The sequence below is a fragment of the Eschrichtius robustus genome, chromosome 7, assembly GCF_028021215.1.
Source record: "Eschrichtius robustus isolate mEscRob2 chromosome 7, mEscRob2.pri, whole genome shotgun sequence".
In the NCBI taxonomy this organism is placed as follows: Eukaryota; Metazoa; Chordata; class Mammalia; order Artiodactyla; family Eschrichtiidae; genus Eschrichtius; species Eschrichtius robustus.
Genome location: NC_090830.1, coordinates 137,113,312 through 137,140,641, shown reverse-complemented (window position 1 = coordinate 137,140,641; position 27,330 = coordinate 137,113,312). Strand labels below are relative to the sequence as shown.

The following is a 27,330-nucleotide window of genomic DNA, read 5'->3' as shown; positions in this document are numbered from 1 at the left end:
ATGCTGGTCTAGAAGTGATTAGATATGAGGCCAGAAAAGAACATCGAGGACAACCCCAACGAAATGATAATTTTGAAGTGCGCCCGGGTTTTCAGTTCTCTGGGCTCCCAGACGAACGAATCCCAACCTCACCTTAACGATGTCCAGTCCTCCAACAAGCTCCCCTTTCACATACAGCTGAGGGTATGTCGGCCAATTGGAGTAAGTTTTTAATCCTTGCCGAACCTATGGAAACAACAGGGACCCTGAAACCTTCCTGTCAGATTAGGATTAAATGATAATCCTAATGATTAAAACTAAGACAAAGGACAAAACATAAAACATAGAACTTACTTCTTCATCCTCCAAGATATCAAATGTCTCATATTCAACACTACAAAAAAGGAGAAAACATTTTAACAAGAAATACAGTTCTAGACAAAAATTATAAGACTATTTGGTGTTTCAAAAACAGTCAAGAAAAGTAAAACTATTTTGTTGCTAACAAAATTTACTGTGGAAAAATAGAAATTATTTTACTTCTTAATCTGTCAGGTACTACACAGAATAAGTCATCCCAAGACACCAATTTATCTGGAGTTTTCTCTACACAATATCAGGTTAGACAGGGGTCAGTGACCTTTTTGTAAAGGGTGAGGTAGTAAACATTTCGGCCCTGCAAGCCATACAGTCTCTGCTCCAACAGCTCACCTCTGCTGTGAAGCACAGAAGCAGCCAGACAAGGCAGAGATGAAAGGACAGTGTTTCAATAAAACTTGATTTACGTAAGTAGGCGGCCAGTTGCAGTTTGCCAAGTTCAGGTTAGACTCAGTGTTTATGCAGGCCTGTCGTTAACACCCTCGCTCCATTTCCAGCCCCCTCGGCACTGCTGCTTCCTAACCTACTGGCAGCTGCTTAGGCTGCAGGAGGGAGCAGCCCTGCTGGTGCCCATGGATGGAGGCTGGGGTCTCACCAGCTGGGAAAAAACATTGCCAACCAACTCTACCCTCTGCAGATGTGCCTTCCACACAGCAATAAACTTATCACAGAACACACATGCTATACTTTTTTTCTTTCTTTTTAATTATTTATTTTTGGCTGTGTTGGGTCTTCGTTGCTGCACGCAGGCTTTCTCTAGTTGCGGCAAGCGGGGGCTACTCTTAGTTGCGGTGCACAGGCTTCTCATTGCGGTGGCTTCTCTTGTTGCGGAGCACGGGCTCTAGGTGCGCGGGCTTCCGTAGTTGTGACTCAAGGGCTCAGCAGTTGTGGCTCACGGTCTCTAGAGCACAGGCTCAGTAGTTGTGGCGCACGGGCTTAGTTGCTCCGTGGCATGTGGGATCTTCCCGGACCAGGGATCAAACCCGTGTCCCCTGCATTGGCAGGCGGATTCCTAACCACTGTGCAACCAGGGCAGTCCCACGTGCTATTTTCAATATGCGCAAAAGCAGTGAAAGTGTTGTGGCTTTATGCCGTGTAATGAACACTACTTGTATAAATTAATGAAAATTCAACCACATCTACTCGGGGAGGATTTCATTACCAGGTGATCAAAGAATTAGTAAGAATGTAAGACTGAATCCCTGCAGGGAGACTGTGGGTACATGTGCGATTCCAAAAACTGGCCAAAGAAAATGCCACATATAAAGAAACAAATTTTGTTTTCCATAAAACCAAAACCATCTTCATAGGGAAATCTTGTTTACTGAGTAAACAAGTTCCAAAGAAGACTGTCCATGATGCAGGAAACAGTCAAAAAAATAAACTGACAGGATAATCAGCAGCAAGTAGCAAAAGAGGAATGTTTGAAAGAAGAGCAAAAATGATTTAAAAAAAAAAAAAAAGAATCACCCAATGTAAGTCTCCCTTCAAGTTGAACTAAGGAGGCAGATCTCCTAATTGACACAGTACGATACAAATAATGAGTTCTGGAACTATCTATAAAGGATCTAAGAAGTGCTGGGCCTAAATGTACATAGGTATATAGAGTCACAGCAGCCAATACATCTCCTAGAAGTTCACTGTAAAGGGTGCTTTTCATACCCAACACACACTAGGTACTCAGCCCCGCAAGGCACGCGTATTTTGGCTAGGGAAGGAACAGACACGTGCAAGAACGGAGGAAAGGAATAAAGCCCCAGGAGCTTCCTCCACATTCTACCGGCTCTCAGCAAGACCGCGGTCCACTCAAGTTAACAGAGCCTGGGAGGCGTTTAGCCAGTCTCGAGCCGGGAGGGCACTCTCTCCCAAAGAAGGCGCTCCACTGGGGGTTAACTGGTGCTTCCAATCCAATCAGGATTAGACAGACATGGGACACAAAGTAAAGTTATGGAGACTTTCCACCAAATACTTGAGCGGTGATGGACCTAGGGTTGTCCTACCCTGGCCTCAGGATCTGAGGGGACACACTGGCACTAGGGAGAGGTGGCCTGAGGGCGACTCACTGGGAGCTGTGGCAGAGGGAAGACAGAGAAAGGGGGCGTAAAAAAACGACCAAAGCCAAGCCGGCCTCTCCTGCATCCTGGGGCGGGGTGGAAACGAGGCAGCTGGAGGCCACGGGACAAAAGCGACTAGACTCTCCTCTGTCAAATGTCACAATCATTTGAAGAGAACAACTGTGTTTCTTCTTTGGTCCCTAAAGTTGTATTTGAACCTGTGCTACTCCACCCTGCCCACGAATGCCCAAATGCTTCGGAGATGACTTTCCGTGTCACTTCACAGGGTCGGCTACTCTATTTAGAGCTACGGTTAGAATCCTTACAATACTGAAAAGAAGCAGTTGAGAAATAATAAGGAAGAAAAATAAGCAGAAACATTTGACAACCCCATAAAACATGTGCTAAGTATCTCCAAACAAGTGGTTTGGTGTTTTCTTTGTTTTCGTTTTTTTTTAATAAATTTATTTATTTTATTTATTTATTTCTGGCTGCGTTGGGTCTTCGTTGCTGCGCACGGGCTTTCTCTAGTTGCAGCGAGCGCGGGCTTCTCATTGCAGTGGCTTCTCTTGTTGAGGAGCACGGGCTCTAAGCGTGTGGGCTTCAGTAGTTGTGGCACGTGGGCTCAGTAGTTGTGGCACACGGGATCTAGAGCGCAGGCTCAGTAGTTGTGGCTCACGGGCTTAGCTGCTCCACGGCCTGTGGGACCTTCCAGGACCAGGGCTCGAACCCGTGTCCCCTGCACTGGCAGGCGGATTCTTAACCACTGCGCCACCAGGGAAGTCCCAAGTGGTTTGGTTTTTAACCACAAAACTCAATTACAATTTTCTTACCTGGCAGCTCCATCACTAAGGACAGCAAAAGCATGAGCTCTGCAATGTAATCTACCCTATTTCTCAGATCCAGATAATGCATCTTAATATGTATCCTATCAGTTTCATGAACTATTTGGAAACTAGAATTTTTTTTAAAGAAAATTAAAAGCCTATAATACACTTTCCCTAAAATATCTTTATGCATGGTAAGAACTCAGTTATCAACTTTCCTCTGGGAAAGTAGACAAAGAGTTATTCTGATGATTGCCAGAATACCTCCTTTATGTTACCGATAGGTTGGACACTGGCCAGAAAATTCTGTTGTGGTCTAAGCTAAAGCATTCGCAAAACGTTACAGCAAAAATAAATAGATAAAAATATATGAACAGATATAACAACTGAAAAGCATCAGTGGCAGAACTGAAAAGTTAGAATTTCTTAAAATATACCATTTGAAAACAAGATTTGCTTACCCAGTACTATTTAGTATTTCCAGAATCTGTCTGCTGAAGCCACACTTAGCTTCCTAAATTTAGAAAAAAACAAATTTTAGGATGCACTGCATTTCCCACACAGCCCACGAGCATGGTTGTATCTAACGCTCCGTCAAGGGGGATAGCACCTGCAGAAGGCGGCCACCTCCCAGGGCCTCTTCACATCAAGAGCCGTCAGAGGAATGAGACCTGCACCGTCAGGACTGACCCATCCAGACGTCGTCCCAGACGCACGGCCCCTAGACTTACCTCGGTTTGTAACCACTGGAGATGAGCCGTGCTCTAACATTATAACCTTTGTGGTCAGAAAGGTCCTGAGTTAAACCCTGAGGCTTCTGCTGCCCCTTCTCTATTTCACTCAGACGGCCTCAACTCCACCTTTCTGCAATGATTAGGGTCATTGTTTTCCTACTCCCAACTGGACTTCTACTCCCACTTTTTAAATCTACCTTCACACTATAGAGCACCAAACTTTTCCGAGGTTATGGAAAAATCTTACAGTTCTTTTCACGCCCCAGGATTCCAACTCCCAATCCTGTGGGAAAGACCTGGCACCACATAAACACCTTAACTGCACTAATGATTCTGTTCCCAGAATTTATGCATACTTCCTGAGCTTCCAGGAAAAAAAGGATAAAAATCTGCTTTAAATAACCACCAAGAAGAAAAATAAAAGGTGTTAACTCGGGAAGTAGAGAACCAAACTGCACACTCCAGGAGGCGACAGCAGCTAACAGAACCAGTCCAGTGTTAACAGTGCTGACCACGTTAGCTGACAAAGTTTGGCAGCAGGAAGAAATGCACCCCACTGAGATTTGATGATAAAGTCAAGCAAAACGTAGATCACTTTGTTTGATCTCCATAAGCACCAACTGCCGCCTGGAAAACTTCCTGCTACCACGACTGCTTCATTAGCTAAAGCCAGGAAAAAAAGATTTAAGTGTCCCCTTGTTGCAGATGTTAACATCAGAAGAAATTACAAATAAAACCATTTTTGAGTTCTTTACCTGTTTGTTTCCTTTCATAAAGAGCATCACAGAAGCTTTATTTGTCAGTACTTTGAGCCTGAAGAGAGAAAATTGACATAAAACAGCTCAGCTAAATTATTAAACACCACTTTCACTCCGCTTCATGAGCAGCGTACATCTTTGAGAGATAGCAGGATGAGAGTCCACAGCTTTGAGTGGCATTAAACAAGCAAAAACGCACTGACATTTTCCTTTATTTCACTGTCTCCCTGAGCCACTGTAAAACACAATATGGCTTTTTAAGGCAATGAATGTGCCTTCAAGTTGCAATTTAAGCCCATCAACTCACAGAACTAAAAAAATAATAATAACCAACTCAGTAAGGAATTGTTCAGTAAGGGACCTATAGACTGAGCCCACCCAGAATTTCCAGAACTAGATGTGTGTGTCCCTTTCCCATCATGAGGCCCACATGGCTCTACACTCTTCACGCCCACAAGGTCCCACCTGCAGGGAGAAGCGCTAAATCTTGGAGCACCAACCAACACCAGCTGCTAAAATCAAATGCTCTCATCTTGACTTTATGTTTGGTACTTTATACCATCTTTCAAACCTCATGATCTAACTTGCTGTCAGGAATGCTAACCATCTGCATGTAGCCTAGAGTCCAGAAACAGTCCGCATCAGGACAATGGGCTGCTGAAGGGCCTCTAGGCCCCAGTGGACAATGGTGGTCACAGCACCGTGTTCTCCTCCTTCCACGTGCTCTGGATCATTCATGGCTCCAAATCTCCTCAGAGGAAAAAGGTATCACAAACAAGACACACAAATCATGCACAAAGCTAAGTCACATACACTTTCATGTGGTACAATCAGCTAATTCTCAGAAAGACCCCAATCACGCACCTGGAGACCCAACTACCGGGATCCAGGGAACCAAACAGGTCCCTCTGTCCCACCCACAGAGACATGGCCAAGCCCAGGAACTCAGGCTCCTGCACTCTGCTTTCCAGGAGCCCTTTCAATTTTTACTCAAAATATACTGGATATTACTTTCTATGTAATTCTAGCCAGTTATCTTCTGGTGTCTGAAACCACAGGAGATACAAACACAGCACATCAGGAAAAGAGAGAGAAGGTCTGATGAAGACAGGGACAAAAACAACAGCAAAAGTGTATTCAACACAGAGGAAAATAAACGGAAAGCAAATACAAGTGTATCTGTAAAAAGAAATTAGAAAAAGCACAGCAGTCTTCTGAGGCCACACAGCCTCCATGGCCACCCAGGCCGTACAGCAGAAACCCAACTGAAGGCACTAGAGCATCAAAGGAACTAGAAGCAGCACTTTCTTACCTAAAAGGTAGTAAAGGGTGTAAATCATTTGAGAAAATGTGGCACTTAAAGGTCAGCTCGACATATATGCAAACTATGAGGATTACTTCATTAATCAAAAACAGATAAATGAGGTGTTTATTATTAAACACTTTTAGAAAATCTCAAAATGTTAAATAAGAAAATTACAACAGAAGTTTTACCTTACAAAGTCAAGCCCCGACTATGAATGGCTGATATGCTGCTGTATTTCAAAATAAATTGCTTTTTAATCCTCTACGTTAATTAATATTTATTACATTTAAAATCCTAACTTTAAGTCTTCCTACAGGCCAAAGCCCAAACCTTCTATAAGATAAAGTCTCTGAAAGCAGATTGAGATCCTTCATAAAACAAAGAGATTTTACAGCTCTAAAATCTCCTCGAATTTTTAAATTACCACAGTTCTTCTAAAGGCAGTGAGAAATCCCCCAAGTGTTTACACACGAACTCCATGCACAGCATCTGCTTTCCACACTCAACCACTTTTCACAGTGTTCTACCAGGATAGTGACAGCAACAGAAGAAAACACAAGTAAGCCAGCTTTAGGCTGTGAGCAGGAACCGCTACTAAAACCTGAACACCAAGACAACTGGATCCCAGCTCCGAAATGCAGAGAACTAAAATTTGGTCGTTCCATGGTGACAATGACGTTTCTATAAAACAAAGACTATCCTCTACATAATCATTAAATTGGTACAAAATTTTCTCCAATCCAAATCAGACCTTCCCAAGTCTGCATGACTAGTTTGCAAACGACACAATTATGACTTTGGCATACAAAAGCAAATCTCTGATTTCTACATAGAAAGAGTAATGCAAAAACTGAAAATTTAAAAATGTTTTTAAAATAATAGCAGACAAACTTTTAAAACGCTTACCTTTCCTCTAACTTGGGGGCTTTGGGGCAAATTGTATCCAGTTCTTTAGATGCTTCTAGCTCCTAAAATAAACATACATGTAAGTTTAAGAAACATTTATTATAACATAAATCTCCTTGGTCATGCCATAATACAAAATATTAATGAATCACCTCATCAGAAATACTTTGTATTTATTTCAGATTCATATTCATAAAGGTAGAGCCTTAAGAAATTTATACTTTAGATTTAATACAGCACTTATAAAAGTATGCTTAAATATGAAAATTCTTTATAAGGTACAGTCTTCTCAAGTCTAACCTTAATTATATCCAGTCCTCCTATGAGCTCTCCAGAAACATAGAGCTGGGGATAGGTGGGCCAATTGGAATAGGTTTTGAGGCCCTGACGAACTTCTTCATCTGAGAAGATATCGAAACTGCTAAACTGAATATTATGTGTGTTAAGAATTTCCACCATCTGCTTGCTGAAACCTGCATACAGAAAAAGAAAATCAAGAACTTAATTTCTCTCTCAAATACACACAATTTTAAATTAATTCAGGTTACATATTATCTACTGAACATAGATGGCTGCCTCTATTTTACCAATGATTTAATTAGCATGGCTGAATAGTATGTAAGGAGGAAACAAACTCCAAGAACCCCTTCTCTGACCTTGAACCACATCACATGTTCAGGTATGGCTTAACTTTTTAAAGTACTCGTGAGTTTAAACAAAAAAAACAAAAACAAAAAAAAAGTATGTTTATTTATCGAAGTTCCTCTTCAATATTAGGTATTTTTGTTGTAGGAGGAACAGTACTGGCCAAAAAGCAGAGACCTCAAGCCCCAGCACCGGCTCCATTCGGGAGGCACAGTTCAGGCCTGGACAGCCCCCTCCGCCTCCCTGCACTTTCCCACCAATCAGGGGACTGACGTGGATGCCCAGACAGTCCCTCCCAGCTCTGCAGTTCTGTGAATCTATGAGAATCAACACCGGGTGGAGGAAAAAACTCTACAATTGTTATTTTTAACTACTACTTGACCATACTTGGAAACCCAATTCTGTTTGCTTTCTACTGCCCTTTTACTACTTCCTGTGTACCCATTTCAATAGTTCTCAATTTTTACCATCCCTAAACGGAATAAATTAAAAATCAAGAAGCAATGTGTTCTCTTTTAGTCTAAAATGGATATAGCACATTGAATTTCAAAGCTATCTTCTCTGTTGTTATATATGAACTGTCAGTAGACTGCTGGTATTCTTTCTTATCTCGTGTCATAACTTGACAGTTTCTTTTCTAAAACTATTTACATTCCCCAAAGTATGTAATGTGATTTTATTTTTACCGCACTGTAGTGACAATCGTTATGTTCCATGATTTTATTATACTTTTTTTTTGTTCTGTACTTTTTTGACATCATTTTCTTATTATGACATTAGTACTGAAGAATAAGAGTGTGAATATCAGTCTTTTATAAACCTATTAGTCTTGTCTGAAAAGAGAGTATTTTTCTTTCTATAAGCTAATTCTTCCCGATTGTTTTTCAATACTCTGTACTCTACACTCTTTCACATTCCATCATTCTTCTTTTCAAACACAGTCGTAATCTGCTGGAAAATAACCTATTCTTCAGATTCAAAATTCCTGGAAGATTTAACAGCATCTGCAATTATTTTTAAATAAAGTCAAACCATGAAATTCAGTATAAAATTAATTGTACGAATAGGCTTTACCTGATGGCATGCAAAAAGCACTTTTACTATTAAAACATGGATCTATTACTGGCTCCAGACATTTTTAGATCTGCCGTTCATTGAGATGAGGCACCAGTATTTATTTCTATAGCACATAAGTTGCTTTTCCTACAACTGAAGTGTTAAGTTCATGTACAGCCTGAAGTAAAACACTGATTCTGAAATTTTTCATTCATCTGGGAGTTCATTAGTAAACAGCTAACGGCTGATTGCTGATGGTTATTCTGTTGCCAATATATTAACTCATTTCTACTGTAACTGGCTGAGAAAAAGCTTTATTTTTGCTTCAGGCAATTACAAGCAGACTAGAAAGACTGATTGGTAGAGTTTCATTTTTAAGGGTTAAAGTGGCAGACTGGAATGTTATGCTTAAGGATAAAATAGTGAGAAGGCTTTATTCTAATAACAAAATGTTTACACCCACTTTTTTTAGGAAAAATGCATGCATGCAATAAAAATATTTAAAAATAGAAAAACCACGTTTAACTGTCCCAGAACCACCATTTCTACCCACAATCATTTCTGCTCATGACAGAAGACATGAATAAGGAGCCTAACTGCCCCACTATGTAACAACAACGAGACCCTAAAGAACACTGCGGAACCTGCAATGTTTTTGTGTCTGATTTAAAAAGTAAAACCCAGTTAGATGACTCTCACTGCAGGAGAAATTTCTGCACTGTGGTTCAAATACCTTTTGCTTTGCTAAAAGCTTTGTTAGCAGAAATAGATATAAGAATTCCCAAATAACTTGATTAACCTGCATGTTGAAGGATTCATCATTCTGTTTAAAAAGATGTACATCTCAGCTCTTCTTGAAAATCATCCTAAAACATGAGAGCCCTCTCTTTCCTGTCCTCCTGAGCAGCACAGAATAAGGATAATCTAATTCTTTGACGACTGAGACCCTATCAACATGTCAGGCTCCTAATACATCATACCATTCTCTAGGTAGAGCCCAAAAGTGAAGGTCGAGAAGACAGAGATGTGCAATGTGCAGGGGCTGGGCTGAGTCCAAGTAGATTCCAGGGCAGACCCTGAAATGGCTTTCAAGGTCTCCTTGATGCAAAATTTAAATGTTACTCATTCATGTTTTTCTGATTAACTGAAAGCAAGGTGGGGGCCCGCTAATGAAAAATCAAGTGTAGCTCTACTCCACAAAGGGTGTCCAAAGGGAGTAATGCGTGTTACTGACGGTAGTGCTTTCAAAGTGAATTCTGTGCAAAATATGGAAATACCAGCCACTTGAGCTCATGAGCACTGATGGCCATTCTTTTATAAAGGAGGCTCTGCCTACGCCTCATCTCTATAACATACCACCAGAAAAGCAAAAACAATTGTCCACTAAACAGGCTCAGAAAGGAAGAGGGTGAAAGTCGTGTACATTCCTGTAAGAGAACAGTTTGAAGATAAAGACAGTTTGTGTAGCAGTGCACACAGAAAAGGACAAACAGAATCAGAGCAGCATCAGTGAAGGAAGCAGCAGGGCACAGTCACAATAAAAGACTCCCAATGAATCCTTAAGTAGATGTTTTTTCAAAGAATACCAAAACTCTAAAATAATCTATTTACTATATGTGATAGAAAGACATGATGTAACAGAAACCAAAATACTGGGAAACAGAAAAGCCTATTAAAGTGTAGTTATAAAAATTATAAACAATAAAATAAGTACTTGTACGGAATGAAACTCTGTTTATAATATGTACCTAAAAAATCTTTTTTTAATTCCCCAAGTATTTATCTAAATGTCTATAATACAGAGTTTTTCCTATTGCTCTGAAATGTTTCAAAGTTTCTTTTTTATTCTACCTCGTTATTTGTACAGTCTTCCAAATGCCACTCAGACGGTTAACATAAAAATGGCTAGAAATACATCATAAATCCAGTCTAATGAAGTAAAAGGTAAGCAGAAAAATGATTATTTCTAAGTATAATTCTAATTTATTTGAGTCATCATACAACATCTGAATTGAAAAGGCTCTCCAAGACTGGCTCCAACCCCCAACACCACCAAGGAAGAAGTGAAGTCACACGGAAGGTAACTGATTTGTACCTCAAGTTATCAAGGCAGGTGGCAGGCATAGGGGCAGTTAGGACTGCAGCTCACCAGTCGTGACATCTAGTCTGCGAGGCTTTCCAGTATACCTATCACCTTCCCCTCTGCTGCCTCAGAATACCTTCCCTAAGCTTCAGTTTTTACCACCTGCCAATTTCATTAGGTTATTATTCAGAAACGAATAAGAGAACACTACTCTTCATTCCCAAAGGAAATAATATTCTACTGGTTTTACTGTAGGTTTCCTGTGTATAACCTGTCCCACCGGCTCCTCCACATCTTACAACCAGTTCTACAGCACTTCAGGCTTCAATGAAGGTATTAAAAAAAATCCACTGGACTGATTTAAGTCCCTGTTATTAGGTCACCACATAAAGTACCAGAAATGATTTTCATGCCTGATGGGAGAAAGTGAACCAGTTGCAACATCCATTAAAAACAAACAACCAAAACACAGAGACTATCTGTTGATATCTTTGGTTAACTCTAGTATAGACTAAGGTAGCCTTTCAATACACAAACAGCAGGCATCCGACATGGAAATACTCGCAAGGAAAATTTTCAAGCATAACTGAGAGAAAAAGGAACCATTTCTTTATCTTCCTAAGATAGAATTCATCATGAAACTTTACGTTTAAAACTAGACTGTTTCATACTTTAATATGTAATTCGCTAACTATACAGGGAAGAATTTACAATTAACTTTATATTGGAAGCTTGGCTATATTATAAAGTCACACTGGACATGCAGTAATCATATCAATAACACACTCAACTTTCCTGCCACCTATCTTAATAAATCCCTCCTGTGCAGTTGAAACAAACACGCATCACCAAAAGGCATTAAATGCTCTCCCTTATGCAGAATAATGTTGTACAAGGCACAGTAAAAAGAAAACAACGTAACCCCAATACCAGAGGGGCCAAATAACTCTGAGACTTACTCAAGGACAAAATTCCAAGCATACCTGTGGTAAGACAATAAGAGTGACTCTAAGCCACAGAATTGGGAATCTTTAAATTATGAGCAGCTACAAATCGGAATTGACATCAATGGGTGAATAATACAGTCATCAGACGCTGAGAGACAACAGGGAAGGCAGACGTACACCAGGTAGACATAGGAACACTACTGCAATTCTGTACATTTTCAAACTGCTGAATCTGGACTATGTGAATAAAAGGAGGCTGCCAAGAAAGAGAGGTAAGTGTTAAGAGCAGAATTAACTGAACAGCCCAGAAGCCCATTAATGCAGACAGCAGTCTGGCAGCCGGAACCTAATCCCAACTCTGCTACCCAGTGACCCGAGCGAGTCACCTTCACTGGGACTTAGGCAGTAGACAACAGAGATTTTGAATCAGATGATTTCCAAGATGCCTTTTGGTTCCAACATTCTCCGAGTCTACACCGCAAACGAGTTCTCACACCTAATTATAGAACCCCCTGGGAGTTATAACGTTTCCCGCTCTTCTAAGGGTGTCTGAACACAAGAATCAGATATACAGCGCAGCCTGCACAGAGCGCGTCGCCTCAGCTGCGCCCCTCCCGGTGAGTATCCTCAGGGCAGCCCCTTACCACAGCGCGGCTCCTGAGGAGTTCCCTTCATGAACAACATGCAGGGGGCAGCGTGAGTTAACTTCTTCAGGCGAAGGGTGAGGTCTTCCTTCGGGTGCTCATTACCACTGGGTGGGAAGGAGCCGCTAGACGCATGTCGCTGAACCTTTTTAGTCAACTCTGGGGCGTGGGCACCATCTAATCGGTCCATTTTCTGAGAATTCTAAAGTTAAAAGAGTCGTTTAGAGTATGTGTGCATTTCTTCACCATCTCTATATTTTAGGCTCTAAAATTACAACGAGCACAAATCCATAGTTCTAGCCAGTTTTTAAAGAGGTCAACATTATCACTGGAAAAGTTTTTTAAAAATCTGATTACAGATTACCTGCTATGCATCTCAATTTTAGAAATAAATAATTGTTTTCTTTTTTCCTTTTTGGGAACATACTAGGAAAGCGGCACTACTTCTCAAACCAGGTCAGAAAGGATTTCCCCACCCTCGCTGGGATCAAATCTACTCTTAAGTATAAATGAGGTACTTGGGGGACTATGCTAACACCCAGGGGTACCCTGAAGCACTGATGTGCACCCACTTCCTAACGGAGTCATTAATCAAACCAGAACCAGCCAGATGTTTCATTACGTCCAGGCACATGCCCCAAACAACCAACTTCTGACCCAACTCAGGGAACATTCTGGGTTTACAACCACGTATCTGGGATTTTCTCCAATCCTGGTGGCTGGACCTCCACAGTCCATGCCCCTATTCCAGGACCCCTAAGGGCAAGCAAACGATGAGACTACAAGAAGAAAGGGCGAAGCCAGAAGCAAGCAAATGCCTCACGTTCAGGGAGCAGGGGAGAGGGCAAAGGAACCAACACAGATAGCCCCGTGGCCCACTGCACATAGATGACCTCTTCTGCCATCTTTATCCTTACCTTGAAAAACAGAAAGGTGGGAACAGAACTAATTTCATATTTTTCAGATACTTCAGGAACAGCTTCAGCTTCCAACTTTAAAATAAAAGAATTTAAGCGTGATTATAAAAAGATCCTTTTTTACTACTTCAATACGTAAATCAGTTTCACATGCATTATCCCTTCAAGTAGTTGATGTTTTTTAAAGAGTATGGTACAAAAGTTTATGACACATTTACATTTAAATGAGACTCACTGGGCTGGCATGTCATCCACTGAGTCTGCGATATCAAAACAGGTTCAGAGGTTTTTATTTTGTTGCACATTTCAAAAGATGCCTGGAGGCTGTGAATAAAATTTTTGGTGCACTAGTGACCTAGTAAATTTTCAATCATATGCAGCTACGACTATATTGAAATCCATAAATCACTGACCCCAGTTATGTCATGATTACAGTGCTTATTTTCTGCCCACAGCAATTCTTGCTGTTTGCTCTATTGACTAATTTCAAGAGGCAGTACATCATGACTGACAGTTGCAGCCTTCTGCAAATTATGAAGCAAAAAGGAGTATTTCTTCAATAAACTATTGATGTCTGATAAATTTCACTTTTAACTCCTGCAAGGCTGCTGGACCCAAAGCAGATATCTTGCTAGGTTACTTGCTTCTGGGTCTATTCATACATTTAAATGCATTTTAAATAAGATGACCACATTCTATTCGATAATTTCCTTGAAGCCCTTCAACAAGATCTGATGTGATATCTGATAAGTAAACTTAAACATTATTTAGTAACGTAACAGCCTTTCTAAATAATTAGAACACAATTACCTCAAGCTTTTTACGTGGACTTTCTAAACTGCATACTTTGAGAAAAACTGAGATACATTGTATCTTTCCCTCACAGGACTGTCAATGTAATATAAACTCTGAAAACCAATAAAAATCTAAATTCACACTACACCTGTAGGAAATAAAATTTATTGATAAATTCTACTGTTAAAGAGTTTAAACTATATACACTGCATTCTTCCAGGAGTGAAAGACCCTCACCGGGCTGGAGACACTATTTTTGTCTGGAGCCCTAGCCCATCAAATGGGCGGCAGTGACAAAGCAGGAAGCAGCCGTCTGTCTTTGGCGCGTGTCTCCAGCCCATACGCCCTTGGGTGCTCTCTTACCACCTTAATGCTCATTTCTTTACAACGCCCTTTTGAAACAATCTTAAATTATTTGCATTCTCCAGTGTGAAAAATTATATACATTTTAAAGTCAATGTCAACTGTCCAATAAAACTGAAAAAAGAACAAAGAGAAGGTAAAGCATTCGGAGACAGCTATTTAGAAGAGACTCTTTCTAAAGTCTAAGAAACTTCTGTGCCATACTCCTTCATACAGTTCCACACTCAGACCGAAGAAGAGCACAAAGGTGATGACAAAGGCAGCGCGTCACTATCTGTCTTCCGGCTAGCATCTGGTGAGCGCCCGCCACACACTGGGCACTGACTGGGCCAGGCTCAGTGAAGACCGCCCCCCCTCGCTGGCACTCCTGGATTCTAACAGAAAAGTAATACAAGTCAAAAACCAGGCAACACTAAGCAGAAACAAGATAACAGAGTTTTAAACCAGAACAAAACAAGCAGCGTCCTGACTCATAAAATCAAATTCCTACATGCTTTTGAAACTTGATCTCTTCTCATATTCCCGCTGGTTTCCAGTAGGGTCCCTTACTGACAACTCTGCTGGGAAGCAAATGATGCTCTTGAAATTCCTGCTGAAGCCAGGAGGATCACTACATGTGCCTCCCTTAAATGAGCTCCCAGAAGACGAGATCTTAATAAGACAAAGGCAACGGTGACAGGCAAATCCTCCTGAGCCCGGGCCAGGAGCACCATTAAAGGCAAAGCCGTTCCCCAGAATATCAAGGGCACCTGAAGTCCGAAACCTTCACAACACTAAAACTCTTCGGAAATATTTCCGTTGGATGTAAAACAACATAACCGTTAATAACAATGGAAGTAGAAGATAAATGTATAAATACTAAAAATTTTTAATTTTAATTTTCTTCTGCATTCCAAAGAGACCAAAGGTGGCCAATAAGAGCTAATACCTTCCTTGGAGGCCTGCTCTGTGCCATAAACCACGACATGCCTTTACATGAGAGCACCTAGACCTGTCACAGCCCGGGAAGTATGGGGCACGTAATCATCTCAGCTTCACAGGGGGCCAGGTAAAGAGGTCACTCCAGACACAGTTAATAAGCAGCAGGGCTGAGAAACAAACCCATGTTTGTTTGACTACAAAGCCTGTGCTTTTTTCACTATACTATGGTTAACTTTTCTACTACAACAATCAAACAAGAAATAAATTTCAAAGACAGGACTTATACATGACTTCAGGACAAAACAGACACGAATATTTCCAGAATGGATTCCCAGCCGGAAGGCCTCTGGGGGAACCACGTGCTTCCTATACCGTGAATCTCAAACTTGGACCCTCCCCACGCAGCGTGCTTTGTGTCTGTGGAGAAGGGGGAGGAGGGCAGGGAGGTGTTACTAAAGCAAGATGAGTCCAGAGGAAGGGAATTCTGCATCATCTCCTTCAATTTACCAGGGTCACCACTGACCATCGTGATGATAAGGGCTAACACCGTTCTAAGTACGTTCAGGCACTGAGTTCACTTAATCGTCACAATAGGTGCTGTCTTAAGGAAGAAACCGGAACTTAAAGCGGCTAGGTAACAGGGTCGAGAGTACAACACTGCTGGGCGGTGGAGCAGTCTGGCTCCAGAGTCTCACTCCACTCTCCGAGGCCCTGCTGCCACTTGACCAGATCCAATGGTTACGCCTTTTTTCTTCATTTTACTGACCTTTCAGTATCATTCAGTAAGGATGACCACACCCACTTTCTCTGATACCCTTCCCTTGGCTTTCTGTGGTTTCTTTTCCTCCAACTCTCAGACTGAGCCTCCGGCTTCTTCCTTCACCCCTGGCCAACCACTGCATGGCTGCACATCCCAGGACTTGGTGCCGAGTCTGCTCCTCTTACCTACACTCATTTTCCTAGAGCGGTCTCATACGACCCCCGGGCTCTAAGGAGCACCAATATGGTACTGCCACCCAAGTTCTCTCCAGGCCAGACCGCTCCTCTCACCTCCAAGCCACACACTCGACATCTGCACTCAGATCCCTACTGGATATCTCCCACTAAACCTGTTCCTCCCCAGGGCATCCCTATCTCATTTAAGCCATCTACTTGCTCGAATCAAAAAGGAGACAACCTTGACTCATCTTATTTCCTTCACCCCTGACATCCAAACCATCAGGTCTCCTGGGTGGCCCCCCTCCAAAATATAAGCCGACTCAGACCACGACATTATTTCAACATTCTCCCCACTAGTGTCCAAGGCATCTCTCACCTGGCCCAGTGAAATAGCCTCCTAACTAGTATACCTGCTTCTAGTCTGCACCCTTACCCCCTTCAAACCATTCTCCACATGGCAGCCACAGTAATCGACTTAGGAATCAGACTATGTCACTTCCACTGCACTTGGAATAAAACCAAAACTTGACCACTGCCCACAAGGCCACTCGGCCCTTGCCTACCTCTGCAACTTCATGTCAGAGCCTCTCCTCCTTCACTACCCTCCAGCCCCACTGGCCAAGTGCTGATCCTCTAAAGTCTTCACTTGCTAAGCCTCTACCTAAAAGCTCTCTCCCAGCTCTTCCAATGACTGCCACCTTCTCATTTTTTAACTTTCACTTATTAGATACACCTTTTCAGCCCAACCTAAATAAAGCACCCCACCCACCCAAGTCCCCATCTTTCATAGCCTGCCTATTCATTTCTTTTCCTGAACTTACTACCACCTGAAATTACCTTGGTACTATGTGTTACCCATTTACTGTCTGTACCTTTACTGTTCCACATTCCCAGTAACTAGCATACTGTGTGGCGTATAATTAAGTATTCAAGAAATAAATTTTGAACGGAATATTGAACTGACAGTGGTCACTATTCCTAAGCCAAAATGGGAATGACTACTTGCCAGTGGTGGCAATGAGCCTCCAAGGTTAAGGCCAGAATGATGAAATTCGACATTCCAGTATAAATCAGCTATATTTCAATAAAACAAGCAAACAAACAAAACCACCTGACATTCCAGGACATTCTGTTATACTTCCTACAGGGCTTCTTTCTGCCCTGTGACAAGATACAAAAGGAAAAATTTTCAAAATCAAATTATTTATTTGTCATATAGTCAAATATAAATTTCAAAATAGTATTTAAATTAACATTTCTGATAACTTTTTTTTTAAGACTTTGCCAAACTTAGCCCAGAAACAGCTAATAAACTATGTTAATTGTGGTATTTTTTTATTACCAAGACAGCATCGATTAAAACTAGGATATTTTTAAGATTTAACAATTCTACTAGAATTATCTGAAAGACATCTTAGAGTTCCTAAAAAATGGAATCCTACACATGCTCTCTAAGATGCCAAATAAACTGATCAATATTCTCTGCTCCCACCTGCACAAAGGAAAGCAATTTAAAACAAAAACAAAAACGAACAAACAACAACAACAACAAAACATGGTAAGGTAAAGGTCCCTACCTCAAGTATCCCACCATCTAGTCAAGAAGCCAACAAAACGGGAATGAAACGACAGAGCAGATGAAGATACAAGATATTCCCCGACTAACAGTCCAAACAATGGCACAGACTAAGTTCAGAGAGAGAGGAAAGAGGGGGGAAAAAAAAAAAAAAAAAAAAAAAGCCACGGAGGTACACAAGAAAGACTTCACACAAAATGGATTTGATTTAAATCATCATGTTGTACACCTTAAATACACACAATCTTTACTTTAAAAATAAATAAAATCAACTACAAAATTTTTAAAATAAATTGCCACTCCTATTAAAAGATGGATTTGACTTGGACCATGAATATGACTAGTGGTACCCAATTTCATGACCCAATACTATTCTTCCTCCTTCCCACCTCCCTACCAGAAACTATCTTGAAATAGTCTATCTACCAAACAATTTGATTTAATGATAAACATGTATTCCCATTTTAAAGTACTAACAAACTGACTTTACATAATTTGAAAAGCAAAGGCACTTGATATTTTAATTAGCTGGTTAATTTTATTCTGAACAAACGAAGGTTTCTGTGAGACTTCGAGCAACAGAAATAACTCATGGATCTCCTCCATGCCCCTGGAGGTGTGAGAACATCAGGGTGGGACACAGCCCGAGGACCTGACTGGACATGGCAGCCGATGCAGGTGAGTGCAACCAGCACGCGGCCTAAGCATGGCACCAGGAAGGAGCACAGGTACTTTATTACCATATCATCAGTCCAGGAAGGGAGGGGATTCAGATGCAATATATGTGAAAATCTTGCCTTTCGGCAACCTATTCCAATGAGCACAAACTACTGGGACCAAAAATGTATGCTAGCTTTTCTCCGGTATTATTTTACTATCTTCTACAAAATAAGGAATTGTTGATGATCACAAACCTTTACAATCAAACTAGTAAAAACACAAGTGTTTAAAACCATCTATATAATGATTCTGTAAACCTAAGTCATAGAACGAACTAACCTCTTGTACGTCAAGTCAAAAATGCCGAATGATGGCAGTCATTTAAAAAAAAAAAAAGACCAAGGAATCAAAAGAAACAGAGGGTAGTAGAACATCAATTCTATACCCTAGAAGCTTCACAAAGCTCTCACTGAGAAAGCTGTTTTGAAATGAACCACATGCCTCTCTTACTGGGAAATGCCAAGAGATCTCTCAAATATTTTACCTCTCCTGGGCTGACTATTGTTCAGCACTGTGGCCTTTACAAGTACCTACCTTCCAAATTCCATGCAAATGGTCTTTACCTCTGAGGATGTCTAAGTAAGAAAAACTATGCCACAGAGTGAATTTGCAGAAAGTAACAACCTGGGCAAACTACCCACCTAGCCCTGTCACCCTCTCCGTGAATGGCAGGTGCAGTTGGGTTCAGGTATCCCCAACAGATAAGGGCTTCCCAACCCTTGGCTTGCTGAGACACTTAAGCACTTGAACAACTTAAAGTCTCACTGCCAAGTTTGGTACCAATGTGAGAAGTAATTCTATAGTCACTTTAAATAAATCATTCAAATGGCAGCTAAGAACAATGTGCTACTTAAACCAGTAACATTATACACATAAAAGCAGACTTAACAACAATTACCATCATCTTGATTAATCTTATGATTGAATGTTTAATCATTCATTTCACTTGTAATCATTATCTTTTATCACTGACCAAACATGCAGTTTTAATGTTCCCTTCCATTATTTATATTGGACATTTTAGGGTTACATTCTAAGGTTTCATTCCACATTTCATTGGAATTTTAATTCAGTCCTTAAATTTTAAAAAGCTAACCATTATAGTCATACTTGCTCTATCTGCATAAAGAACACTGGAAGGATTCATGCACAATTAATACAAGCAGCTGCTTACGGGACAACAGGGCTGACAGGGGAAGGAGTGGGGCGGACCTTCTCAATGTGCATCTTTTTATACTGTTTTGATTTCTGAACCATCTAAGTGCAATACCTATTCAAAGCACACTTATTTATATAGAAACTGTCTGAAAATTATATCACTCACTATACAAATGGATTAGTATGTCAGAATTCTGGGTCTTCAGTTTACATAAAAAGCAGCATACAAGCAATACAGTTGATGTCACTTTTAACCCCATATACAGGTATACTTGCCAACATATCCTCTGAACTCACAAACCCTGGTTTTAAAAAATAAGGCTTTGGGCTTCCCTGGTGGCGCAGTGGTTAAGAATCCGCCTGCCAATGCAGGGGACATGGGTTCGAGCCCTGGTCCGGGAAGATCCCACACGCCATGGAGCAACTAAGCCCGTGCGCCACAACTACTGAGCCTGCGCTCTAGAGCCCGCGAGCCACAACTACTGAGCCCCGCGTGCCACAACTACCGAAGCCCACATGCCTAGAGCCCGTGCTCTGCAACAAGAGAAGCCACCGCAATGAGAAGCCCGCGCACCGCAACGAAGAGAAGCCGCGGCTTGCCCCAACTAGAGAAAAGCCCGCGCGCAGCAGCAAAGACCCAATGCAGCCAAAAATAAATAAATTTATTTTAAAAAAATAAAAATAAAAATAAAGCTTTGGTTTCCTGTCTGCTTTTTTAAATACTAAGGATTCAGCTTTCTCCCTTCCCCAAATTTCATTTCTAAGATATTCAGCTCCTATTTTGGCCCTGCTGCCTAAATGAGTACTAAGTCCTGATTGATAACGTTAAATGTGCTTAAACCAAGTGAGCTAATCCAGTCACAACTCTCACTTTCCTAGTACTACCTACCCAAGAAAGATACTAGGAATGCAGAGCATGCACAACGGGGTAAAAAAAAAAAAAAAAAAGGCAGCAAGGGAGAGACTGGCTTCCTTTTCCTCTGCTTCCTGGCAGGTCAGAAGAACTCAGTTTCTCCTGCAGGTCTGCACCTCCCTGGCCCCGAGAGCAACCTCTTCCTACTCCCCAGGTCCCTACAGCGGCCTTCACACATCCTTTCTTGAATCACTTTCCATGTCACACCTAGCTTTTCAATGAAGTAAGTCTTGTTACTATCTTTACTATATTAAAACCACAATTCCCCACAATGAATGATCTCATCTGCTTTTTGCCCACGTAGACACTCCCCCGACTGCCATCCTGTCCTCTCAACCAAGCATGTGTCAGGGAAAGTGTGGTGAGTTTTACACCACTCGGTATTTGAAAAATGCAAAACCATTTTAAGATATTTAAGAATAATCTACTGTGATCCCAACACCAGCTATGAACATGAGGAATCCCACACCAGTCCTCCCTTATATGTTAATAAAATGTAGTCTAACCCATAAATCAGAATTAAATTCTTAAAAGACATGACACTGAAAACACAGTACCTTCACAAATGAAACCTGGGGGTGCTCTCTGGCTAGCTCTGCCATCACGTCGTTCATCTGAGCACACTGTGGAGCCCATGGTGCCCAGAAATGGACTACAAGGAGGGACCTGTAAATCCATAAAACACAGGTTTTAAAAATATAGTAGCTTTAGAAATAAGCAAATACTGATGCAGATCAAATCTATTAGCAAAGAAACCTGTACAAGGACCGCCTGAATTGTTTTTGTACTGCTAGAATCTTGTTATAGTAAACACAGACAGAAATATAACAACTTGCAAGGTCCTGAGAATCTTTCGGATGAATTTTCAAGTTAATGATATTTCTTGAGTCAATACTTAGCTCACATGAAGTGGTTCTGAATATTCATCCACCTCAACTACTAGCCACGTAAATTAACTCTATTTTGAGACCCTTAGGAAAGAAAGATGGAAACTAGATTTCTGTAGTCAAGGCACAACGTTTGTGAAAAATGACTGTATATGCGTTACTACTACTCATGTTAGTATTTACTTTTTAGACATGGTACTGTGATGAAGTGACCATAGGAATAGAAATAAAATGTTGCAAATGAAGGTATATAAGCACAAAACAAAGGGAAAAAAAAGGGAGCTGCTTCTCACATACTTTTTTTTATTATGCTACAGAAGATCTTCTAAAAATTGACAGTATGAACAGACAGAATAGCGATTAATAAATTGTCAGTGAAATTCTCAGGAATCTCAGTATATATCTATCAACTATTTTCTTATAAAATTATCTTGGCAAAGATATATTTAAGTCTATCCTCATACCCAACTGAAAAACCCTTCAGTTTTACAGAATTCCAAATTCAAATATAATCCCCCTTGACTACAAAAAAATCTGAAAACCCATTAAAACACATTGAAAAATATGTTACACGGCGAAAGGAAACAAGGACAACTAACCTTGGGCAAGGAAAGGAATAGGATACTTAGCTCATGTGAGCTAAGTATGGAGAGAAGGAGGAGCTTACCATGCAGTATTGGGGGCCAGAAGCCGAGGGAGGCACTGGGGACTTGAGAGAGCGGGGGGCAGGATTTGGTGGCACTGGAGCAGTCTAAATTTCAGTACCTCCAAGTTTCTGGCTTAGTGACTGATGGCTAGTGGTAGCACTAGCCACGAATCACAGTACAGAAGCTGCCAACCTGAGAGAAAAGGAAGTCTAGTGGGCTGTGACAGTCTGGAGCTCAGGAAAGAAGTCCATGCCTGATCTGCACATCTGGGAATCAAGAAACAGCGCCGGCGCCATGCTCATCCACGCAGGAGGATAAAGAGGAGGCTGAGGGCAGAGCCTCTGGGGCTCATCAACACTAAGTTAGGACAGATGGCGGTAAAGGAGCCCTGGTGGTAGACCAGAGAAGGGACCTAAGAGGCACACAGCAAGGTTCAAGGGTCTCCCAGAAGTCAAGAAGGAAGGGGAGACAATCATCAAATGCAGCAGGAAGGGCAAGCAGCAACAGTGAGAGTTCAGTCCAGCGGATGACAGAAGCAGTGTGTGGACCACTGGACTGAGGACGCAGAGACAGCTAGAAACCTACTCTGTAAGAGACCGGGCTGCAAACAGAGACAGAGGAAGGATCAGGACAGGAGCAAGGAAAGGGCTGTTTTCAATACAAGAAAATTTTCATCGTTTATTTTGTGAGGGGACAGTGCAAATGGGGAGGGAGAGGCTGAAGACACGAGAGACAGCTAAGGACTCAAGGTCTCAAAGGTGGCAGGAGAGGGAAATTGAGAGCAGAGAAGAATTTGCCTTGAGAAGAGGGACAATCTCCTCCGGGTCAGGAGCAAAGGAATCAAGAATGGGTGAAGCTACAAGTAAATGTCCAGGTGTCAGGGGAGGGGCAAGTCGAAGAAGAGCTCTGGAAGATGCTTCTGGAAGTCCTGTTTTCCAGGTAGGAAGCAAGGTCATGTGCTGATACAAAGGAAAATGGAGGACAGGGGTCACAGACAGGACCGAGGAAGACGGGAGGGCTGCCCAGGGGCACACAAGAGTAAAGCAGGAGGCTCTAAAGGCAGAGCCGCCTAAGGTGGGAAAGGACACATGGCAGGGCCCCTACTCCATGGGTTCCAAGTGCAGCAGCAGAAGGCAGGAGCTTCAGCGTGTGGGTAGGTGGGCAGAGACTATGGAGCAAGTATTTCACCAATCCCTGCTGCCTCTTCCTCTCGGGCATGCAGCTAGACTACACCTCTCAGTCTCCCTTGTGTCCCGGGCTGGGGCCCTGGAACTGAGCTGTGGCCAGTGGGATGCGGGGCAGAAGTGAGCTACCTGGCCCCGCAAAGCCTCCCGCGTGAGCCTCGGCCTACTCCGGCCTCCTCTCGCAGAGCTTCTGCACAGCGTGGCGGGGGGCCTCTGGGGCCTAAGGGATGGTGGGAAGGAAGACAGGCCCACGAAACGACTGCACAGGAATGTTCACAGCAGCCTGGTGCATAACAGCCGAAACCTGCAAGTAACCCAATGTCCACAAACTGGAGAAACTGCTGTATATTAACACAACGGAATACCACTCAGCAATAAAAACAGAACCAACTACAGATACACAGCAGCATGGATGAATCCCAAAAACACACTGAGCACAACAACCCAGACATGAAAGACCAGGAGTTCTGCGACTCCATTTACATGAAGTCCAAGAAGAGGCACAACTCATCTACGGTGACAGAAAGCAGATCACTGGTGGGGGATTACTGGAAAGAGCCTAAAGAGCATTCTGGGGCTCTACATTCTTGTCCTGAATGATGGTTACTCGTGTTAATACAAATGTCAAAATTCATCACACCCAGCAATTAAGATCTATGCATTTTACTACAGTATATAAGTTAATACCTCAATCTTTTAAAAGTTAGATACCACTTTTTACCAAACTGAAAAAGAGATTTTTAAAATCATAATATTCAATGACAAAAAGGATGAAGTGAGATGGCACTTTCATAGCCTACCTGTAAAAATTAAATTGGAACCTTTCTGAAATTTCAAGATACTTAACACACTTTCAAGTATCTATCCTACAGAAGTCATTAAAGAGACAAAGATGTACGTATATGAATATTTTCCCAGTATTTTACATAGCAAATAACTGTAAAATCTATTGTTCAACAAGATAGTTTTCTTAATGGTCATACAATAAAGTATCATAAAGCCATTAAAAATCGTATGTCAAAGAATGTTTAATGACATGGGAAAATGCTCACAATGAGTACATTTTTAAAAAATTAAAATAGGTTACCAAACTTTTTAACAGTATATGCCAACGTATGTAAAAAAGAAAAGAAAAAAGTCCACATACACAACTTAAATTCCGTTACTATTAATGTGGCTCGGAAGAGTAATTTAACTTAACTTCCACATCTGTAAAATAGCAATAACACCCTGGGAGGTTGGGAAGATCAAACAAAAATATACAAGCACTTTGAAAACATTAAAGAATGATATTAATGTTGTTATTTTACATTATCCACAATATTCTCATATTTAGATGCTTAACTTCCTTTCCAATTAGGTACATGATGCCTAGTATCATAAGGACATAAACCTGAAACAAACATAAACGCTGTCACCCTCTCTTGGATTATATGTAAGTATTCTCTCCACCTTCATGGACAGCCCAATATGCAGGGTGCATTGTTTAAGGAAAACCTTTAGAGAAAGATGAGATTCAAATCCTAACTACTGTGATGTTAAACAATGTAATGAACCTTGGTTCTTTATCAGTAAGATAATTATTGATCGATAAATGGTTGTTTCTCTCTTATTACAGGTGTTCTGCTCTTATAGTTATGCCTCTGCAGGCAACACCAGCTACCATTTATTAAGATCATATAGTATTAGACTCTGTTAAATATTTTACAAATGGGCAAAAACCTTAATTACTCTGTAAATGGGTATTAATATTCCCACTGTATAGACCAACTGAGGTTTCAGTAACATATAAACGTCTGATTATTTGACTTAAGCAAAAAGTTTTCAATTCACACGAAATTTTAAAATTGAGAAGTGATGATTTGTAAAGTAGACGTTAAGTAACTACATTAACAAGCACTATTTAATATTCTGAAATGCTGCCACTTTCACCAAAAGTAGCAGAGATTTGTTCCTTCCGCAGATGCCAAGCATCACTTCCTTCCCACGTGCCCATTTAAACTAATCACCACGAAAAAGGTATATTGGTTTCCGCATCATTTCAAGTACGGGCCCGTGGCAAGAATTAACATTTAAACTTTTTCCAACTGTGATGTCTTAATGACTTTTTTCTTTAAAAAACGATACATAAAATCAAAAATGTGAAACACACAAAAGCAAAATAGTCCTCCAGGTGACCGTGAACTGAACACTTATGAAGGGCAGGTCCACACGAGCCCCGCTCCTCAAGACGCCGCCTCTGGGGCACTCCACAAGTGGGCCGCCGGAAGATGGGGGAGCGCTGGATGAATCACCTTTCATCAATGAGTCCACGTCATTCTCTTCGCGCCCCCCCCCGCCCCGCCCCACTCGCCCGTTTCTGTCAGTTTCCCAGCAAGACCGGAAACGCCGCAAGAGCGGCTCTGGCGAACACCTTTTAACTTCAGCACGGCGGCGAAGCCAGACGGGAACTCTCCCATCGCACCCGCACTCCGCAGCTCAGCCGCTCGCCAGCGTACTCACTACCCGCTTCCAACCGCGATCCGCTCCTGCACTCGCGCCGATACGCTTCCACTGCCAGCGAGCCCGCGCAGCCGCGCCGCCGCGCCGCCGCGCCGCCGAACAGCCCGGGCGCGAAGGGGCCGCGAGTGCTCCCGCCGGCCAGGCAGCACGCGTGTCCGCTCCCACACCCCCGGGTGGGCACTGTCCTACCCCTCTCACCGCAGAGGACACTCCTGAGGCCTGGTTATGAAACGTGCGCAGCGGTTCTGGGGCTGGCTCCCAGGCAATCGGCTGGCGCTCCGCCGCCCCCACCGGCCATGCCCCGAGACACCGCCCAGCCCCCGAGCGCTCGGCCAGAGGAAGCCGCGAGACGGCTGCGGAGGGCCCGTGCCCGCCCGCCGGCGCCGACTCGCAAGCTCGGGGTTTCCATGTGTTCCCCCAGGTCCGGCCTCTGCATCCCGGTGGGTCTCCTTCGGACGCCGTCCCAAGGGCGAGAGGCACGTGGGCCAAGCCAGAGCGGACCGCGGCTGAGCCCGTCCAGGAAACAGGAGACCCCGGTCCTCGGCCCGGACAGCGCCACACAGTGCGCTCTGCCCCATCACCAACACCCTTAAACGCCCCTCGGAATGGAGGCAGGACCGCCGACCCAGCTAGGCCTTCCTCCGCCGCCCGCCCGTGATGAAGCGGGCGGGGGCCGGGGTCTCCGCGCCCACCCCCGACCCGCGGCTGAGTCCCCGCGTCGCCGCGCCCCGGGAGGCCGGGCCGGGCGGCAGGGCGGGACCCGGGCCTCGGGGCGCCCGGCGGGCCGGGGCCGGGGGTCTGCGGTGTACCCCGCTCCCCTTCCGGGGCGGGGACCTGGCCTCGGGGTCCGGGCCGGGCCGGCGGCTCCGCCCAGGCCGGGCCGGGTGCGAGGGAGCCGGGCAGCCCGCGCGGCCGGCCCCCGCCGCGTCCCCTCACCCCTGCCTCCCGCCGCCCGCCGCCCGCCGCCCGCCGCCCGCCGCCCGCCGCCCCGCTCACTTGGCTGTGAGGCGCAGCAGCTCCTCAAACTGCCCGGCTGAGCCGACCTCCACAACGGCAGCCGCCGCCTCAACCGCCCCCGCCGCCATGCTGCCGCCGCCAGACAAGAGCAATCGAGCGCGGGCGGTCGACGGGGGAGGGGCTCGGGCGGCTACACGCGGAAGCCCCGCCCCGCCTCCGGCCCGCGCGGAAGCCCCGCCCCCCAGGCCCGCGCGGAAGCCCGGAGCCGGTGAAACGCGGGAGGTTGGGGCTTACCGGCGGGCCAAGTGAGAGCCCCAGGCTCCTGACCCCCGGGGCTCCGGACTGTCAGGAATCCTGGCTTCCGGGCCTCGTGGATGTCGGGGCGCCGTACGTTCCTTGCAACTCCTACGGCAGCTGGGAGAATGGTGTGTGCGTGTGTGATGTGAGTGTATATTTAACAAAGTGAAATTTTAAGCTAAAAGGAAATTACATAAAGGTGGGGATGGAATGGGAGGTTAGGGAAAGGGAGGTTGC

At 43.3% G+C, this 27,330-nt stretch overlaps 1 protein-coding gene across 1 annotated transcript in view; it reads right to left on the bottom strand.

Annotated features, from left to right (window-relative positions):
* The window catches only part of GLRX3 (glutaredoxin 3), a 30,555-nt gene extending 3,600 nt beyond the window's left edge, over positions 1-26,955 (bottom strand). The window contains exons 1-10 of the mRNA XM_068548766.1: positions 26,836-26,955; positions 21,177-21,285; positions 13,235-13,309; positions 12,318-12,519; positions 7,243-7,415; positions 6,943-7,004; positions 4,728-4,785; positions 3,700-3,752; positions 334-373; positions 133-225 (exon numbers count right to left, since the gene is read on the bottom strand). Of these exons, the coding sequence (XP_068404867.1) occupies positions 133-225; positions 334-373; positions 3,700-3,752; positions 4,728-4,785; positions 6,943-7,004; positions 7,243-7,415; positions 12,318-12,519; positions 13,235-13,309; positions 21,177-21,285; positions 26,836-26,924 (954 nt within the window). The 5' untranslated portion in view covers positions 26,925-26,955. The remainder of the gene's footprint in view (positions 1-132; positions 226-333; positions 374-3,699; positions 3,753-4,727; positions 4,786-6,942; positions 7,005-7,242; positions 7,416-12,317; positions 12,520-13,234; positions 13,310-21,176; positions 21,286-26,835) is intronic.
* Positions 26,956-27,330: the final 375 nt, after the last annotated feature.